Consider the following 21917-nt stretch of genomic DNA (forward strand, 5'->3'; position numbering starts at 1 on the left):
GAAAAATTATTTATATCAACCGCTGTAGCCGCAGCACACCGTGTTGAGGAAGAAAAAAAAAATCACGTTAAATATGCAAAGAGTGCAGCTAATGTATATCATTACTCTTTTTTTATCTCAGGTTTTTTCTCTCATTCTCTCTTTAAAGTGTTGAGACAATGATTTTCATTTTGATTTTATTTTGGTCATGCTTCTAATCGGGCAATGGCATGGGATGTGGGGAGGGAGATGAGGTGGAGTGCCTAATCACCATGGGAAGAAGTCTGAGGAGATCGAGGACTGGAACGGTGGACAAGATTTCCAAAAAAGAATGTAAAATTTTATTTTTAATTGATTGTGTGTAGCTATTTGCTTGTGTGTTGTGTTGGACATGACCCAAAAAATTACAGATCCGGCTTGTGAATTCCAGTCCTCATTCTCATCATTGTCCGGCCTACATATTATTTATCACCTTCATGACCAAAGTTAGAAGGAAAACGAAAAAGATTGATACCACAAGAAGTGCAGGAAAAGAGAAAATTTTGTACAAGTTTCTTGCCTTTCTTTTTTATTTTTTGTGTGTTTACAACCGAGCAAATAATCAAAAGATTTTGAGAAACTATGAGATTGGGTATGAGATTTGAAAATCATGGAAATGAGAATTGTATTTTGCATTCTGGTCATGAGGGGCTAGAAGATAGCTTGTTGTGGTGCCTTGTTGCAACGAGTACGTGTGGCAATAATGGATTACGGTGGCTCAGCTACATGGGATTCCATGGAGGCTACGGCTTGCCGAATGTAAACGAGAGGCTGCTGCAACCCTAGGGTTTGAAAGAGGCGAGGATCAGAGGAGAATATATGTTTTATCATATAGTGTAACGAGTCTATTGTAATTTCTGTGAAATTGTTGATGTAGCAAGGTGTTATTGGAGGGTTGTTAATGCCTCAATATCGGATGGACATCTGTAACGTATTTTTCTTAAAATATGGATAACCTTTAGAATAAAAAATATCGGCAGCATTGTCTACCCATTAATTTTAGATGTGTCGTATGTAAATAAATATAGGAGATTAATTGTAATGAACAAATAAATAGGTTTTATCTATTAACGTATTAGAGTACTTTTATTGGACTAACTAAAAGTTAAATCCAATGAATATTTAGTTATTAGAGAGTAAAATATGCTCACATTTTAAATTTAACTACAGTAACTTTTAAAAATTTTTTCAAATTTGAAAATTTCTATACATACATCAAATATATATTTTATTAATTATTTCTCTCTCTTTCTTTCTATCACATATTTTATCACAATTGATATATTAATTTGAGTTAGTGATATATTAATTTAATAATAATATAATTATTAATTAATATATAATAGGTAGAATAGTAAAATATGATAAAATAAAATAAATTAATAATTAAAAAAATTAAATATTTTTGAAATTATTAATTATTCATTATTATATAATGAATAAATATATAATCTAATGTAGAAATTTGATGTGAATAACTAAAATCAAATTCATCTTATATTATTTTATTATTATATAATGAAAAAATAACTATTCCAATATAGAGATTTATGTTAATAGAATAGTTAAAAGTCAAATTTCTCTTATATTCATAAAAAAATATCATTTAACTTTGATTAATTTAATGAGAATGTTCTTAATGAGACAGGTCTACTAATTATTTAATTATAATTACTCAAAAAATATTAGTACTCAACCGTCTATAGCTGATATTTGGGTTGTGGAATCGACTCGGTTTGGGCAAGCATGTACCGTATTTTGTAAAGCCCAAATTGGGGAGAAAGGAGAGAGAGATTCTCTTCAAGACATTAATTTTAGTCTAGAATAATGTTAATATATCATCTCATTTTGTTTCTTCATTTTAATTGCTCATATACTTTTTTTTCTATTTACTGATTAAAAAAGTGATTATTAGTGTATTGATTTTTTTATTTTTTAAAAATGTTTAAAGATATTAAGAAAATATTAAAAAAAAAATGAGTTTTGCCTAAACAACACGCCCATCATTTACTACTGGGCAACAGCTTAGCATCACTCTTTTTACTGCCCACCATCACTCTTTTGGCCCATTTGAGAATATCTAATAATGCAACCGTTTGTGTGTCTCGTCCATGCAAGTCCAATATTAGAGGTGAAAACTGACTCATTCGACACGATTTTTGGATAAAATCGATGCCAACCGATGAGAGAAAATTGGGTGAAGCAACCAACCTTAACCGGTCGATGGGAAGGAGGAAACCAATAGAGATGGTTCTCTAGTAGTTCTCGGTCGGAGTTCGATTCCCTTAGTGACGAGATTCTTCTAAGAGATGAGAGAAAGATAGAGTTATAGAGGTGTAAAATGTAGGGGAGAAGGTGACTGGGGAAGAAGACGATCCCATCTCGAAACAACGCTGTTCAGTTTAAGTGGAATGGCGTCGTTTTATATATATATATTTTTTCCCCACGTGTTAAATAAAACGACGTCGTTTGGTTTAGTACCAAATGACGTTGTTTCTATTATATTTTGTATACTTATAAGTACAAAACGACGTTTTTCTACTCAAACTTATGTGGAACGATATCATTTTGATTAGTGTATATTAAAAAAATATATATAATTTTATTTTATCGGTCGGTCCAGCGGTCCGGTCCAGCTTCAAATTAGGACTGAACTGCTGAATATTGGATCCTTGAATTTTCCACCGTATGCCAGCCAGTTATCCACCAATTTTGGCCCGTTCCTAACGCGGCGGGTTTGTTTCCGTCGGTGGTGGCTGGCTGCACGGTTTTTGTTCAGCCCTATCCAATATTGCCGCCCTATCCCTAGGCGCCAGCGTCTCTTGATGTGATTGCAGTTACCACAAACATCGGAGGGCAACCATTTATGTGACTGTCTCATCCGAAGTCCAACTGTCCAATTCTCTTCATCCAATTTCATTAAAGGTCTGTTATGTACACCATATATTGCCACACGAAGACAGCACCAGGAGGAGTCGAAGTGGGGTCTGAGGACACATTGATGCAGCTCTTGGTACACATCAATACTGTTTACTTATTGTTACATCACTTGTTTCATTCGAGTGGGTTGGTTTGGATATCAAGAATCTCACATCTCATATTATGAAAATATTTAAATATAATAAATACAAATATTTTTTATTGTCAATTTTTTAATTTTTTTTATTTAATCATTACAATTTTTTTAAATTTCGAACTAAACACAAAAAATGATTCAACTTTTTCAAATATCAAAACAAAATTATATTTTAATAATATTTTAATTTTATAATATTTTTATTCAATTTGTTCTTTTTTTCACTCAAAATTCTATAAAACATTTGAACTCAAATAATTTTACTATTATTCACAAACTATTTCATTACAATTAATATATTATTTCATCTCATTTCATTATCTAAACAAGATCTTAGATTTTTATAATTACTGTATAAGCTCTAAGGCGTGCAGAATACAAAAGAGATATATAAAATGAGTTGTGCAATGCTTATTGTAGCTAAGAGAGGCCATCTTTGCATATATAATACCCATATAATACCCGTTTCATTGCAATGATTGAGCTTATCCCTGGCTGTTATGCACACGATTTTTAATTGTGGTCTTTAGGATACGAAAGCTGAATTTTAGATGTTCTAGAATATGGATGGCATATCAGCAAAATTAGTTGTATAATCAAAATAAACTCGCTGTGTTTAGTAAGTGAGAGTATTTCAAGTATTCTTATTACTATTATTTACTTTATTATTATTTTTATAGTATTTATTATTTTTCACTTACTTTTAATACTATTCGATATTTTATTATTACTTATTCATTACTTTTTTACTACTATTCATAAATATTCTTAATACTTCTCAGATATTCTCACTATTCAAACTAAAGAGGGAGCGATTGGAGGTGACTTCTTTACTCGATCGTGATCATAGTAAACAACGAGAAACTCAAGCACTCTCTAAAATAAGGTTTGAGCCATAACATAGAATCAATTTTACGGAATAATTCAGTGAATCATTAGGCGGTTAATAGACTAAAGTGAATCGCCATATCTAAATTCAAATTCAGAATATAGTACGTGTCGAACTATTTAAAAAATGTCATATATCCATATTCCAGAGTATCTAAGAGTGTAAATCTACCAAATAGTATGTAAAAGCCCCTGCATTAAATTCATCAAACACCTTGGCTAAAATAACTTTGCTACAGTGCTTCATCGTATTTATTTGCAACTGTGGCTTCAGCTAAGAATACTTTAATACTTATGTGTTGAGATTTCTGATATCTAATATATTTGTGTTTGGGCCATGTTAGTCTAAGACGTAATGGTTAATGGTTATGCATCATACTGATGATTAATAGTCCGTTTTGATATTTAGAATATTTATATATATATATATATGAATAATAGTAAAATAGTTTAATTTAATATGTTTTATTGGATTTAGGAAAAGAGAGAAAAAAATTGAATAAGAATATTATGAAGTTAAAATATTGTTAAAATATAATTTTATAATATAATTTTTCTTTTAAAAATTGAAAAAGTAGTATTATTTTTTATGTTTTGTTTTGGAGATTGGAAAAATTATAATTTAAATAATTATTAAATTAAAAAAATTAAGAATATAAAATTGAAAATATTTTGTGTTTGAATTATATTTAGAAATGAAATATCTGAAAATATTTAAGAATATTTAAGAAAAAAATGTGTTCTCGAGTCTTTGCTATAAGCCTACTCAAACTCATCAAGCATTAATACTATGTAAAATAATATAATAAATAAATATTAAAAAGATTTAATAACTTAACCAAACTTTTTTAGATAATTCAATGCGGAATACATAGCAACTAAATTGTATAAAATAACCAAGGTGCTATCTTAGCTAAAATTGAACTATTGCTCTATAGTAATAATTACTAATATTTTTCTAAAGTTTGGAAGATCCTAATTCTGATCTAATCCGTTTCCAAGGCAAGCTACTCCGGCACAGGTTGCCGAGGTGCTGCCCGCTGATTGCGCAATAATCCAAGCCCAAACAAAAGCCGACAAAAATCTGAAGGTCCACTCATCTGAATTCTATGACTATCCTGGACCGTCCGATTTACTACTAAAGAAGACAAATATACTATTTTTCTTTTAACAATATCTATTGCTATTCCCACATATAAAATTATGGAATTATGGTTTCATTGTTTCAGGACAAGAACCAAGATAGGAAACTTCAAGGGAAAGTCAATTTTAATTTTTAAGTTCCCAATGATTGAAATTACATCAATGGCCATAATTATTATTTTTTATAACACCCGTGGGCCATCGTCTTATTTAACTGATATCATAGATGATGAAAAGTTCAATATAAATATTCTCATAATATATTATTCATTTTTATGGCAATATATTATATAATTAAAAAAATTAATATTACTTTTTAATTAAGACGAGATGTTATGATAAGACTATAATATTACGTGTTTATATTCTAAACTTATTTAATAATTATTTATTTATGAAGATAATATTACTATAATAAAATTAAAGACTTTAAAATGAATGTTATAAAATGTTTTCTGAGTCTGATCAAGTCAGTCAAATTTATAACTATAACTACCCTCCTGATTGGTAACTGCATGTACCGTACATCATGACCGTCCACAGCTGGGCCCCGGAGGCTAGAACTCAAGCCACTTTGCAATTGATAATGAATAACTTTTTTAAAATTATTTATATTATAGTTTGACATAATTTAATTTATAAAATAAATTTTAAAATTTAAACTCGACGAAATAAGAGCATGGTTCTGTAAAACCCATTTTTATATAAAATGTGGAGGAAAGATGCCAAAAGTGCATCCAACGAATGATACATTTCATATCTATTTTCAATTTTCTTATCGTGTTGTCGCTACATGCAGTGTGGACAGTGCACAAATATAAATATTTTTTATTTATTTTATTTATTTTCTTGTACTTTTTCTCCCACAACAATTTCTTTATTCTTGTATTTTTTTATAAAATATTAAAAAATATAATATTTAAATAATATGAAGAAAAAATAAATAAATTGATGTATGATATATTGTAAAAATTAATATATAAAATAAAAAAATAAAATTTAATTATATATTTTAAAAAATAAGATGAATAATCCATTACAAATGGTCAAAGAAGCTGCACTGTCCGATTAAAGAAGTCCATCAACTGCCATGAAGCTCACCTGTACTATTGATGTCTTCCACAGTCACGCGTCCACTAGTTTGAAGAGTACTTCTAGAATCTCCAACTGTGTATTACCTCACAGTCACTCCCTCTCTAAAGAGAAGGGAAGATGAAAAGCGAGAGATGGAGAACGAGGAGGCTGTAGTGGTGACAGAGACAGGGACACAGAGAGAAAGAGAAGTGCTTTTCGAGGTTACGATGCTCAGATTTCGTCTGCTATGGCTGCTCGTTTTCTGCTCGGCTTTGTCTTCGTCTAAAGCTCGACGCGGTGAGCTTCCGCTACTCTCTCTCTCACTCACTGTGTAGTCAATTTCGTGGGGAATTCGAGCGCTGGAGTGGTAGAGGATTTGAGTTAGCGTTTCTTAAGTATTTTTTGTTGCATTTTGATTTGTTTAATAATGATTGAGTATTTAGTCGACGAATCGATGCCTTACGGAACCAAGGTCGAAAAGATTGAGAAATAGAACTAAGTAGTTTTTGGACTCTTCGGGGTTTGGTTTGAGATAGATCTTATATTGTGCTTTGTTGAAGATAATATCAAATCACAATGTTTATCTTAAGTAATTTGAAGATAATTGTGAGAAACACAACCAGAGTCCCTTATAGCCTAAAAGACTCAGTACCTCGAAATCCAACTCAACAATTACAAGTATTGGAGATAAAATATCAAGAACAACAAGAACAAACAGTAAATCAACAAGAAATAATAAAAGAATAAAGAATAAGGAATACAAACAGAGATTACGTGGTTCGGCCCTAATGGCCTACATTCACGGCAGGATCAGCCTCAGAGATCATTCTTCATTGAGTAATCTTCAAAGTCAATGTATCATATACAAGATCAAGCCAATACCGAGCCAAAACAAGCCACAATATAGCTTTCTTTCTCCCTTAGTAAAACCCTAGCATGAACTCTCTCTCTCAGACTTACAAAGCTCTCGAAGACGGCAGAAATGCCAAATGAAAACTGTTCATCTGACCCTAACATAGCTACATGCATATATATACATGCGCAACAGATTACAACATGTGCGTTTGATCCAGCGGCTTCCATTCATCATATCAGAGTATAAAGATTGCTCACGTGCCCAGCACATGTTCACTTCACTGCATATTGATAAGGGCTGCTGCTTATCACCAGGTGTCCCACTTTTATTGGCTGCATATACATCAGTTAGAGTAATATAAAGATGGTAAAATAATTGGCACACAATATTCACAATAATATTGATCACAAATCGATGCCTTTAAGTAATTTGATTTGATATTCTATTGATTTGATTTTCATAATGTTTATCTTATCTTGTCTCAATGTCATTTTTTTATAAATAGGGATGTATGCCTTGTATTCAATAACAATTGAGAAAGTAAAGATGTAGTCATCAAAGCCTCTTTCCCACTTTCTCTCTTCTCCATCTTCTTTTATATTATATTTTATTTTTTATCATGGTATTAGAGCTCTTAGCTAACGCTAGGCTCGATCCCGTGGAATATTTTTTCTTCCGCTAGATTTACCTCTCACAAACTTTTTATCGCCGTTTAATTATGTATCGTTTCAAATTAATGCATTTAGAGTATCTATATTAGCTGTGAGACATTTTTTATTGGGTTTTGATCTGTTATGAGCATTGTTTGAAGCCTCAGATCCAATTTTAGCCTTTTGATTTTGGTCCAATAGTTGACCAAGGCCATATATAGCCCATTGTTGGCTACAACTCCAGATTTGATGGTCCAGTTGCCAGCCACTTCATCACCAACACCATCATCTTATCGACGATCAATTAATGAATATGGAGGCTACTTTCAAATTTCAAACCCAAGATTCCAAAGTTCTCCACCTTGAGTTTGAGGGAGAATATTGAAGAATTTAATTTGATTTGATATTATATTAATTTGATTTTCATAATTATCAAATCATTTTGATTTGATATTATGTTGATTTGATTTTCATAATGTTTACCTTATCTTATCTCAACGTAATTTCCCTATAAATAGGGATGTATGCCTTGTATTCAATAACAATTGAGAAAGCAAAAATGTAGCCCTCAAGGCCTCTTTCCCTCTTTCCCTCTTCTTTTATATTATATTTTATTTTCTATCATGCTTTATTTGCTAGCGTTCATGTTAGTAAGTAAGTGAAATGATGCATCAGAGAGCAGAAGCTGCATATGAGTATGCAAATTTTTCTTTGTTTCCATGGATATTCTTTATTGGTTTTTTAATTATATTTGTTCGGTTTAAAATGAAAGAATGATTTTGAATCCGTTTGGTTCCTGTGAATATTTTTATAAAAGAAAAGTAATAAATCAACATTCTGAATGTGTAGGAACTTTTTGCTCTTTTAGATATCAGAAAGCAAGAAGTCACTAAGCTGCACCTGACTTGAGTTTCAAAACCTGGAAAGGAAAAGAAAGCAAATTTGAACTTCTATTTTCTTCTCTTTCGTCTTCTTTTTTGCAACATAACCACGCGTTCAAGTTCCCCAGTATGTGTTGCTTGTCCAGGTTTTTTTAGCCCAAGAGTTATGCAATATGTTAGGGTTAATGACTGAATACTCGGAGTCTATAGATATGTATGTATTGTCGCAGAATCTATAGCGATAAACTATTGCTAATTTCTCTTTAATATTTTGAATTTTCCTTCAAAAAATAAATGAACCAATCTGTTACCAAGGTGATCATGAGTTAAAATGATGCATACCTTTAGCTTGAACCAACAACAACATTTCAGTGAAGCAGCATGTGCATTTCACAAATCAATTAGCAGCATGCAAGATACATGTTAAGTATGGACGCAGGTCATCTTTATGTGGTAATTGCCAGTTTCTGGGTGAATTTGCGTAATTTATGAACCACCATGACTGATTGCACATACTTGAGGATTAGAGAATTATAATTAGTTCTCGTGCTTTAGCTGCTTTTCCTTCTACTTGATTTTAATGGTGATGTTTGAACATGTGAAATATTTTCTCTTACTACAGCACCATTTGTTATGCGCATAAGCTGTGGAGCTCGCCAAAATGTCCATACACCGCCTACCAATACACTTTGGTATAAGGATTTTGCATATACAGGAGGGGTACCTACAAATGCAACGGTTAAAAGCTCTGTCTCTCCTCATCTTAAAACACTTCGCTACTTCCCCCTATCTGAAGGTCCCGAAAATTGTTACAACATTAATAGAGTGCCAAAAGGACACTATTCTGTCAGGATATTCTTTGGATTGGTTGCGCAGCCTAATTTTGACTATGAACCTCTATTTGATGTTTCTGTTGAAGGCACTCAAATATGTTCTTTGCAATCAGGTTGGAGCAACCAGGATGACCAAGCATTTGCCGAATCCCTCGTGTTTCTTACTAATAACACGGTCTCTCTCTGCTTTCATAGTACTGGTCATGGAGATCCAGCAATTCTTGCAATTGAAATTCTTCAAGTCGATGATAAAGCCTACTATTCCAGTCAACAGTGGGGTCAAGGAACAATTTTTAGAACAGCCACAAGACTGAGTTGTGGCACAGGGAAGTCAAAGTTTGGTGTTGATTATCGTGGTGATCATTGGGGTGGGGATAGGTTTTGGAAAGCAATACCAACTTTCGGTCGGAATTCTGATCGACCTAGATCTACTGAAAGTAGCATTAAGCAGGCTTCAATTTCACCAAACTTTTATCCTGAAGCTCTTTATCAGTCAGCTCTTGTTAGTACTGATACTCAGCCTGATTTAACATATGCTATTGATGTGGAGCCCAATGGAAACTACTCAATTTGGTTACACTTTGCAGAGATTGATTCTTCAGTGACTAAAGTAGGGCAAAGGGTATTCGATATCCTGATAAATGGCGATGTTGTATTTGAAGATGTAGACATTATCAAAATGAGTGGGGGTCGTTATACCGCTATTGTTCTTAACACAACTGTTGCTATTAATGGAAGGACTTTGACAATAACCTTGCATCCTAAAGAAGGTCGTGCCATTATCAATGCTATTGAGGTCTTTGAGGTTATTATAGCAGAGCCCAAAACCTTACCAGATGAAGGTATGTATGCCACATTTTTATTGTCCATACCATATATATAGTTTGCTTAAAATTTTCGAATATAGTACTAGAATGAGGCCCAAATATATGCACTTTCATGTATGTAAGACAGAGCAACCTATATAGTACGTTGGTATGTTATTGCTGAATACTGGCACTACTTGAGTGATAAAATTCTAGGACCACAACTTTTTGATATTCTCCTCTATTATCACTTAGTGAGGTCTTTGCTTGTTAATATCAACCCACTTTGTTATCCACTCAATCTTGTTGACATATTTGGCAGGAGTGAGCATGAATTTTTTTTGCTGTGCTTACTTATTTCTCTTTATGAATAAAGCATATTGTAAGTTGGTGTGTAAATAGTGTGTCACTAAATTGATTGTCCTTATCCTATTCTAGTTAGGGCTCTACGAGCATTGAAGAAAGCATTGGGGCTTCCTCTTCGACTAGGATGGAATGGTGATCCATGTGTTCCCCAACAACACCCGTGGAGTGGGGCAGACTGCCAACTTGACAGTACTAGCGGGAAATGGGTCATTGATGGACTGTACTTTCTTGATCTTTGTCTCGTATTTAATGTATTTGGCTCTTGTAACTGCCAAAAAAAGCTACCATCCCACAATTTTCAAGCTTGTGGACCAGTTAACCGAGCCAATCAACAACTCCCCCATGTCCTTTACTGGGAACAGATCCATCGAAAATGCTCAATTTCCTAGCCTTTGCAACACTCTGAATCTCTTTCTAACTTATTCGACAGCAATCTTTAAGTCCTTATAATCCATCCTTGCCAAGCTGAGATCTAATAAAACTAAGGGCTCTTGCTTATGCTACTCCCTTAAATTTGATTTGTCAAAAGCTGCTACACTAGTTCCAATAAAGACATTGACCCTTAGAAGTTCATATTAAATATCCAACCGTCAATAGATATGACCTGGATAACATCGGGGTTGACATATGTTCTGGCAAAAGAATTTATCTTGACCTTTATACAATGTACAGTTTCCCATTTAATTTTTGTTTGATCCATATTTTGTATACTCCAGAATGTTGCCTTTCATATTTGTTAAATGTTTCCAAGTCCACGAAATTTATGGAGTAAATTCTTGGTGCACTCGTAAAAATAGCATATGTTTCAAAAGTGACTGAACTGATGAAGGCCATCCCTACTTTTGTGGGAGCAGCTTCCATTTTCATTAAAGATTTTAAGTTTACATTTTGGATTTCTTACCAAGTCATATGCATTTAGATTTTGGTAAGGAGTTGTACCTCAATGATTGGCTCTAAGGCGATTGGACCACCTATATTGCTTACAATTTTTTGACAAGTAAACACAGCTCATTTACCTTTTTGTGGACTTTTCTATGTATTTTCTGGGCAACTTAAGCTGGATTTGGCCATTTTTTATGGCATTTGCCATATTTTCCTAGCAAGAAAGTCAAAAATATCAATTCCCGATGAAGAGTAAATTCAGGACCATTCTTTTTCACTCTCATACACACATACATGACCAAAGAATATTGCATTTTTTAAAGATGATTTGATGTTTAAGACTTTAAGATGCTAAGACAGTAATATCTTCTATTGTAGTATAGTGTTGAGTAATTACTGGTTTCCCCTGCCTGATCAGTGGTCTTGACAACCAAGGTCTGAGGGGTTTCTTGCCTGATGATATATCCAGTCTGCGTCATCTACATAGCATGTAAGTTTCTAAAAGTTGGCCTCCATTTTAATTGATAGAATTTGACATCCAAAGCTGCATCTATATTAAGTTTTATAACTAAATGGTTCAAGTTTTGGCAATATACTGCTGATAGTTTTGAAATGCTGAGATGATAATAGCTTATTTCTGTGCAATGATCATTTTTATGTCTTCACTCAAATTGTTTATCAAATTCTTCTATTTCCTAAAGTCTGCAATATCATGACTGACACAAGGGGATGTTTGGATGCAAGATTTTCTTGGAAGTTTCTGAAATCTAAGAAAACTTTTAAAGATGAGTTTTATGAGGTTTTAAAAGTGGTGGGAGCCAGTAAAAATATGGTTGGATTGAGAAAGCTTTTTAGATATGTTTTTATTGGAGCTTTTAAAAGTGGCGTGACCCATTGAAAATATGAAAGGAAGAAAATTTTTATGAGATTTTTGTTCTTTTAGTTTTGTGAAAGTTGTTTTGGTTTTTGTTTGTTAAGAAAATCAAGATAAGATATTATGATAATTGAGATTATTTTGTTGTAAAGATGTTTGGTTTGAGAGTAGGAAAATTTTGAGAAACTTTAGAGAAATTATTGGTTCCCAAACATGAGTGATTCAAATTTAGTCTAAACATCTTTCTAGCTTTGTTATGTATCTCTAATGGTAGTTTGGCTTGTGCATGTACAGAAACTTGAGTGGAAACAGCATTCGTGGTCTCATTCCATTCTCACTTGGAACAATAGCTAGCTTAGAAAAATTGTAAGTGCATTACTTTCTCTTGTCAGATACTTCCAACTTTTTAGTTTCTACCGAATAAATACAACTCTCTGCAATTGATATTATTTACTGTGGAAAGAACTGCTACGGCACCATCATCTAGAAACCATGAAATGTAATGATGTGGCACAGTCAAGTTAGCTTGTCTCTTTTCTCAGTGACAGCTTACACGTAGCTAATAAAACCCAACAGTGCTATGATCTTCAGCTAGCTTGCGTGTAGAACCTTCCTACTGTGCTCAAAAGAATTTTGAAATTTATGCCTACCCTATCCTGTAAGAAAACAATCTTCTTCTATGCTTTAACTTTTGTAAAAAATCTTGTTGTCAACTATTAGGTCAGATCTTAAACAACAGAATCGGTATGTATTCTGGTTGCACTCTTGTTTCTATTTTCCTGTTGTAATGAATCATGCTGTATCATCTAGTCAACTTCTAAAACTACAGACTCAGCGCATTAGTAAGGTGCTCATGCGACTTTGTTTATATTTTGTAAGGGAATTAATTTCTGTTGTTTTGTCTGGTATGAAATGCCGTTTTCATTAGGGAAAACATAAATGCAGGCACGATACAAAATATATTTCTGTCGTTAAGGCATCCAAAAGGGTGACATTGCAATAAAATGCCAATTTCAAAACTCTGAGGCCTGGTTTGGTTTCACAAACCTTTGAAACCATCTTATCTCATCTTAACATTCAAACACCAATTTCTTGTTTACTTGTAAAAAAAAAAAAAAGAACATTCAAATACCAATTTCAAATTTTCATCTAATCATTACAACTTTCCCAAACTTTCAAACGAAACCCAAGAAACAATTTAATTTTTTCAAATCTCAAAAGAAAATTAATATTAAAAAATTATAGTCTCCTCTTTGAACTTTATAATTTTTTTATTAAAATTTTTCTATCTCATTTCCCAAAACCCATAAAAATCTTAACTCAAACTATTTCATTACTATTCACAAATTATCTCACTACTATTCATAGATTTCTCATCTCATCTGTGTGATGGAACGAGGCCTTACTTGCACCATCCAAACAACTACTCAATACCTTATCTATGGACCAAAGACCAGTTATACTAGGAGAAGCATTATTTTGCTTGGTTCTGATAACGAAAAAATAGAGAAGATTTTTATGCACCAATGCTGTCAAAATATGGAACCTTTTGAGCTGTCAAGTCAACATTATTTTGTGCTGTTATTCTTTGCATTATTCCATAAATTTAATTTCTGAAAGCATATGCTTGTATGGCAGGGATCTGTCTTACAATTTTTTTAACGGATCAATTCCTGAAAGCCTTGGACAGCTGACATCATTACAGATACTGTAAGATCTTTACAGCATCTCATTAACCCACGAGCTTTGAAATTCACAAAAAACTCAGATTTAGGTCATAATGATGCAGGAATCTTAATGGCAACTCTTTATCTGGAAGAGTCCCAGATGCACTGGAAGGAAGGCTTTTGCATAGAGCAAGCTTCAAGTATGTTCCAACCATTGTTTTTTTTCTAAGATAACTGTGTAATTCTTTATTGAATAAACCTGAAACAAAGTTCAATCAATACAGTATTTCTCACTAAGCACGGTATTTGTAATTTGTCTAGGGCCTTCTTCTATCCACACCCACTCTTCTATACTAGATAAAGCTAGTTTTGTAAGTATATGATCTACTTTGTTAGCTTCTCTATAAACAAATCTTGTAGACCAATCAGTCTTACCTTTAAGAATTTTTTTTATATCTTCTATGAACACCCCATAATCTGTTAGCACATCCTCACTACTGCACAAGTCCTTCACAACAACCTTAGAGTCCCTCTCTAGCATTACTCTGCCGAGCCCCCAGTGCCAAGCACAATAGAGCAGCTCTTCTAGCAGCCATGGCTTCCACTGCACAAGCCCCTTCTTGATTCTCAACAGCCGAGCACAGACAGGCTAGCACCTCCCCTTGATCATCCCTCACCACAACGCCAATCCCCACTCTTCTGTTGGTAGCATCCACTGCAGAATCCCAATTTGCCTTCAGCCTCCCCACCTCAGACTTTTCCCATTTAGCATCTTTTCTTCTCTTAGCTCTAGTACCCAGCCTCTCTGGACCAGATTAGCTTCCTTGAATTCTACCCAAGCTAGCTTAGCAGTTTTAAGAACTTTCTTTGGTTCATCAAACTGATCTTCAAATACACACAAGTTCCTCCTGAGCCACAACTTCCGCATGGTGTAAGCCATTAATTCCACCTCTTCTATACTTAACTTCAGAAACATAGTGGCCCATAACTCTGCAAAGCCAAGCTCTACATTACTTCATTTCCTTACAGGACTTTCATCCTCTGCCCATACGTCTGAAGCTACAGGGCATCCCCAGACCACATGTACTGCTGTTTCAATCCCCCTCTCACAGATAGGACACAAAATAGAAACAAAAGCTTTCCTTTTAAAGATATTGGTCTTAGTAGGTAAGAGCTCATGTCCCACTTTCCACAAAAACAACTTCACAACACCTTGCACATTCAGATTCCATATTTGCCTCCACATCCCCTCCACCTTATCCTTTCCTGAACCTTCCCCCATGATCCTCATAAATCTTTCTTTTCCGAGAAAATATGCAGATTTAACAGAGAACCTGCCATTCTTTGCTGGCCCCCATACCATCCTATCCTCTACACCCCACCTGCTAAGGGGTAACTTGCATAACTGCTCTGCATCCATTGTATTGAAAGACTCGAAAATGAAATCTCTTTTCCAACATCCAGTCTCAACATCAATCAGCAAGTTAACTTTGGCATCAAGAGGCAAAGAAGTTTGAGGAGATTGCACCTTGTATGAGCTAGGACATGGGAGCCATCTGTCGTGCCAGACACTAATCTTCTTGCCGTCCCCAACCCTCCATAAAATCCAATCTTTGACAAGATCAATGACAGGCCACAAGCTCCTCCATATGTATGAGGATTATACCCCATTTTTGCATCATTCAAGCTAACCCCTCTAAAGTATTTCTCCTTCATAATCTGAGCAACCAGCAGGGAAGGGGAAGTAAGCATTCTCCAGCATTACTTAGCAAGCATTGCTTGGTTGAAGCATTCAATATCCCTGAAGCCTAACATCCAACCCTTTTTGAATCCCCCAACTTATTCCAGCTTCTCCATTGTATCTCTCCTTTTGTTTGTGCCCCCGCCAGAACTTGGCCATAAGGGAAGAGATCTCTTTGCAAATTTTCCTTGGCAACATAAACACACTCATTGAGTATATAGGAATAGCCTGAACAACAGCTTCATTAAAACTTCTTTCCTTGCCTGTGATAAGAAAAGATTCTTCCAATTATTCAGCTTAGCCCATACCCTTTCCTTAACTGATCTGAAAGTGTTGTACCGATACCTACGCATCATGGCAGATAGACCTAGATATTTCTCATAACTCCCACACACAGGAACCCCTGCCACCCTTTGGATCTGTCTTCTCACAGCAGTAGCTGTGTTTGTACTGAAAAATATGGTGGACTTTTGTAAGTTGAGCAACTGTCCCGAGGCCTTCCCATACAGCTCCAACAAATCATGAATCCTATGCCATTCAGCCATGAGTGCCCTCCCAAAAATCACATAATCATCTGCAAAGAGCTGGTGATTTACCCTTTTTCCACCCCTGGCCACTGCAACCCCCCTTATCTTCTTAGACCTTTCAGCCATATTAATTATATTAATTAAGGAGCTAAGTCCTTCAACACACAAGATGAACAAATAAGTGGATATGGGATCCCCTTGTCTAATCCCATGAGTTAGCTTAATAACTCTGCCAAGTTGTCCATTCAATAAAATTGAGTAAGAAACTGAATTCAAACACTACATAATGAGCCCTATCCACCTCTCCCCAAACCCCAACCTACTAATTATTCCTTCCAAAAACTTCCACTCAATCCTATCATATGCTTTAGCCATATCCAGCTTTAGAGCCATACTCCCCACCCTTCCTTTTTGCCTTGTCTTCATCATGTGGAGAGTCTCATAAGCGATCATGACATTATCTGTTATAAGTCTCCCAGGAATGAAGGCACTTTGGTTGCTGGAAATCAGATAAGGAAGCAGCTTCTTAAGCCTGTTAGCCGTCACCTTTGAAGCCAACTTATAGACCACATTACAAAGACTAATGGGTCTAAACTCACTAGCTTTCGAGGGGTTCTTCACTTTAGGGATAAGTGCTATATAAGTATGGTTAATGGTACCATTCAGCTCCCCATAACCATTCAGAAAATTGAGTAAAGCCTCACTGACCTCTCCCACAATGTGCCAGTAGGCTTGAAAAAAACAAGCCCCATACCCATCAGGTCCAAGGGATTTCTAAGGAGCCATCTGTTTTAAGGCAACCTCAATTTCCTCTCTAGTAAACTCCTTTTGTAACTCTACATTCATATCACATGTGACCCTTGGCACCACATTTCTCAAACACTCATCTATATTCTCCTCAGTAGGCCCCAATGATTCAAACAGCTGCTGGAAATGGCTATGAATACCCGCTCAATCTTCTCATGCTCAGTCACCATCCTTCCTTCCTCAGTCAAAACCCCTTTCACCATATTCTTGCTTCTTCTCTGGCTAGCACAAGAGTGAAAAAATTTGTATTTTTATCCCCCAACCGGTACCAATTCCTCTTGGCCCTTTGCTTCCATTTCATATCATCTTGCTCAAGTAAAAGCCCCAGCTCCTTTTGTAGCCTTTTAACAATATCAGCATTATGAGGACCATCATTATCCTGCTCCTCTTTCAGGCTTTCTGTTTTTTCCTTGATAAGGAGCTTATCACTCTTCCCTTTCTGTCTACTCCACAATAACAGCTCCCTTTTGCAATTATGGAGCTTATTCTGAACCACCCTTAAACGGCCCTGCCCACCAGGCCTTCTCGACCACACTCCTTCAACTACAGCACCCTCTTCCTCATCCTTGGCCCATTTAGCTTCAAATCTAAAGATTATTTGACCTCTCCTTTTTCCCATACTCCCTTTCTCTATGCTCAACAACAGAGCTTTATGATCTGATTGTGAAGCTGTTAAAACCTCCACCTCATGACATCTAAAGAAATCTGTCTAGCTGCAATTAGCTACAGCCCTATCAAGCCTTTCCTTGGTGAAGGAATTATCCTCGTGCCGATTACTCTATGTGAATCTATACCCCTTCCATCCTAAATCAAAAACAGAATTATCTTCCAAAGCTTGTCGAAAATCATTCATCTGCCCCTCAGGTCAAGGCCTTCCTCCACTCCTCCCCTTGACAGACCACCTCATTGAAATCACCTATCAAGCACCATGCCATCTGCTCTTGGGGTCTGAGCAGTGACATCAACCTCCAAGTCTCCCTCCTTCTACTCACCTCAGGATGGCCATAGAACCTCGTAAACAACCACCTAATCTCCCCTTCAATATATGCACTAATATGATGCTGCGAGAAGTTCAGAATTTCTAACCTCACTTCCTTCCTCCACAACACCACCAATCCTCCCTTCCTCCCTATTGGCTCCACTACAAAACAACCTTCCCGTCCCATTCTTTTTTTAACTCCAAATTTTTTGGCTACTAGATGTTCCAACCATTGTTAGTCTTTATTTTTTTAATGCTTTGAGAAAATACTTAACATAACATGCAGGCATAAAAATTTCTATATTCAATAATGTGCATGCACGTTGTTTGTTACTTTTTGGATAGTAGTATTGTTACAGAAGTCTGCTACAAATACTTACTGTAGATACTTGCAGTTTTACAGATAATGCAGGTCTTTGCGGCATACATGGACTGCCTACCTGTGGGCACCATCTTTCTACAGGTGCAATTGTTGGCACTGCTTTAGGTGCATTGCTGTCATTACTTCTAACTGTTATCTGTTCGCTGTGTTGGTGGAAAAGGCGGCAAAATATCCACCGAGCACAACAGCTTGTCGGTAAGGATATTCATATTATAGTAGAGAAGATTGTTAGCAGAATTTTCTTCAGATACATATACTCTTCGTATGCATTTTTATGCATATAATGGAGGATAAACTGCCATGTCGATGCATTAATAAGTTTTGTATCGCTTTTTTCATCTTATAATGGTTTGGCATTGTAGGGCCAAAATAACAGAAAGGAGAAGAATTTAATATCCAAAAATAATGCATCCTTATACTTTACCCCCCCCCCCCCCCCCCCCCCCCCCCCCCCCCCCCCCCCCCCAAAAAAAAAAAAATCCTGGTTTACTAACAATATAGAGATTATTTTGTTTGGCATTCTTAGATTGTTGGTTATTTATTTGGCCCTCTCTAAAAAGAGTTCCTGGTTCTCTGTGATGTCAAAACTTTCTGTACGAATTCCATGCACTCGCAAGCATGCTTTGTAGGTATTTTGTTTATCTCCCAGGGAAATTTACACTCTGCCTCCTTTAATTTTTGTACAGCACGAGATGCTCCCTACGCTAAGGCTAGGACGCATGTAACACGTGATATTCAGATGACAAGGCATAACAGTCATGGCCATGCTCGGACTGCTGCTGAAACTGGGCCCATTTTGCTATCATGATGAGACAACATTCACCTTGGGTGGGTTCTATAATCCAGTCAAGATGCGCTCCCTGGACCCTTTACTTCGCTTCTAAAATTTCACTGACCGGTTAGTCGATTCAGCCTTGCAGATCTTGCTCGATTCATGACACTACCTTATGCTACTCTTGTCCTTTCAAACTCACCTTGCAGATCAGAGAATCCAGATATCACCTTAGTGGCAACAAACCCCCTAATATGAAAAATCTTGTAAATCTCTCCCTTTATTTTTGTTCCCAGCTGTGAAAGAAAAACGTTGTAACTAATAGAGAATAGACACTGAAATTCACAATGTTTACAAATAATTTCCCTTCCGTTTTTATGTTTTTTGTGGTTTGAAAGTAACCATCTGATCTAATTGGAAGTCTGAGATGGTACTGAGCTACTGTGAACCTTTCTTCTCACTGGATGTGTTGTATAATCATTATTCATCCTAATAATATAAGAAAAGAAAAGGTCATTATTCCTCTTCCCCAATATTATTGCTGGTTTTGAGCACGATACTTCTTGAAAATATACTTTATTCTTAAATCTACGGGATGTTTAATTCGCAATATGCCTGATCTGTATAATCAAGTCCACATCTCATAAGAATTTTTCCCCTCTCTTTCTCTAAATCTAGTCTACTACCCTGCTCAAAATGCGGAAAAAAAAAAAAAAATTCTTGGATACCCTTAATCAAAGAAGCATTTCCTGGACCTATGATAGCTATAGGGGACTTCAATTCGGTTCTGCATCAATCTGAAAAATCTGGAGGTAGGCCAGTAGCGAATACATCAACACCTAAGGGATTGCACCTTTTCATAGAAAAACATGGGTTGATAGACTTGGGGTTTTCAGGTCCTAAATTCACATGGTCCAACAATAGACATTGTCCTAATAACATAAGAGAGAGATTAGATAGAGGTGTGGTGAACTTGCAATGGAACACTCTCTTCCCCGATGCCTCAATAAAAATCTCTCTAGAATTTTCTCTGACCACTCTCCAATATTGTTGGACACAATGAATTCTTGTAACTCAAAAAAATCCTTCAAGTTCGAGGAATTCTGACTAGGAACCCCACTAGTGTTGAGGTGGTAAAAAAAGCTTGAAACTCTCAATTCATGGGGACTCCTACTTATATTCTAACCAGGAAATTGAGAGCTACAAAAAAATGCATTAAAATAGTGGAACATCAATTGCTTTGGTCACATCCAATCCAACATCAAAAGTCTTAGCAACTCCCTCAATGAAATCCAATCTCAGCCTCTTACTCCAAGTTCCATCTTATTGGAAGAGAACCTTTGAGAAAATCTTGATGAGCAACTTAGGAGAGAGGAATCCCTCTGGCGCCAGAAATTCAGGATTACTTGGCTTACAACCACATATCTCAATACCAAATACTTTCATGCCTCCACTGCAATAAGACGTAGAAAGAATAACATTGAGAGTCTCAAAACAGGCACCAGACAATAGACAACTGACCCATCAACCATCAAGTCTAAGTTTCAAGAGCATTTCCACAATATCTACAAAACTACTAATCCTAAAATTTTAGTCGACATGGAAAATCTCTTTCCCAATAAAATTACTAACACTGACAATGAATACCTTTATAAGATCCCTTCTGAGGAGGAGATCATGAGCACAATTAGTCAAATCCCCTCTACAAAGGCTCCTGGTCCCTATGGCTTTACTGGTCTCTTCTATAAATTCTATTGGGACTTAATTAAAGAAGACCTTATTGTTGCTATAAATAGTTTCTTCACTTATGAAAAACTATTAAAGGAACTAAACCACACAAACATTGCTCTTGTCCCCAAGAGTGATGCCCCAATACTGTTCATCAATTTCGACCTATTAGTCTTGCCAATATTTTTTACAAAATTATAGCAAAAATCCTGACCAACAGACTTTAGAGTGTTCTTTCTCATATTGTCTCTCCATACCATACAATTTTTCTACCTGGGAGATTAATACAAGAAACCACAATTTTGACTCAAAAAGTCTTCCACCAGCTAAAGAAAAAGGGGTAAGAAAGGTCTGATGGCCATTAAAATTAATATGGAAAAGGCTTTTGACTATATGGAATGGTCCTTCCTCCTTTCTATTTTCCATAATCTTGGTTTAATCAAACTTGGGCAAATTGGATTGAGAAATGTATCACCTCTGTGACATATTCCATCATTATCAATAGTTCACCAACTGGATTCCTACATCCATCTTGTGGTATAAGACAATGTGACCCACTGTCTCCATTCGTATTTATTCTGGGAAGTGAAGTTCTTTCTAGGTTGATTCTTAGGGAGGAACAACAAAATATAAGGTATAAGTAGCTCAAGAAGAGGGCCCTCCCTTACACATCTTCTGTTTGCAGATGATCTCATCCTATTCAGCAAAGCCACATCCCAAAATGCTCAAGCCTTTGCACAATGCTTAGATACTTATACTTCATGGTCTGGACAAAAAATTAACTCTGCAAAGTCCTCCATACATTTCAGCAGCAATGGCCCCACCAACATTATCAAGGAGATAAGGGAATCCTTGAACTTTAAAGTCTCTCCCCCTATGAAAAAACTTAGATATCTAGTACTAGCTCTCTCTATATAGGTGTGGCCAAGAAAAATCTTTGAAAAGAAGTTTTGGAAAAAATCCAGAA

General features: G+C 35.5%; 1 protein-coding gene across 6 annotated transcripts; it reads left to right on the top strand.

The window, feature by feature from the left end:
- Positions 1-6283: 6283 nt before the first annotated feature.
- Positions 6284-19753, top strand: LOC121266841 (receptor-like protein 4). Of its 6 annotated transcripts, none has more exons than XR_005940925.1 (10): positions 6286-6496; positions 9209-10261; positions 10664-10811; positions 11892-11963; positions 12642-12713; positions 13986-14057; positions 14137-14214; positions 18464-18645; positions 19137-19348; positions 19432-19753. XR_005940925.1 is itself a non-coding variant. In XM_041170678.1 (10 exons), the coding sequence occupies exons 1-9, from the start codon at positions 6352-6354 to the stop codon at positions 19256-19258; spliced, it is 1944 nt and encodes a 647-aa protein (XP_041026612.1). In that variant the 5' UTR covers positions 6286-6351; the 3' UTR covers positions 19259-19278; positions 19363-19753. The 6 variants fall into 6 exon arrangements, 5 of the variants coding, with proteins under 5 accessions (XP_041026614.1, XP_041026612.1, XP_041026611.1 ...); XM_041170678.1 differs by having other exon boundaries at positions 19137-19278; positions 19363-19753; XM_041170677.1 differs by having other exon boundaries at positions 19137-19753.
- Positions 19754-21917: the final 2164 nt, after the last annotated feature.

The sequence above is a fragment of the Juglans microcarpa x Juglans regia genome, chromosome 5S, assembly GCF_004785595.1.
Source record: "Juglans microcarpa x Juglans regia isolate MS1-56 chromosome 5S, Jm3101_v1.0, whole genome shotgun sequence".
Taxonomy (NCBI): domain Eukaryota; kingdom Viridiplantae; phylum Streptophyta; class Magnoliopsida; order Fagales; family Juglandaceae; genus Juglans; species Juglans microcarpa x Juglans regia.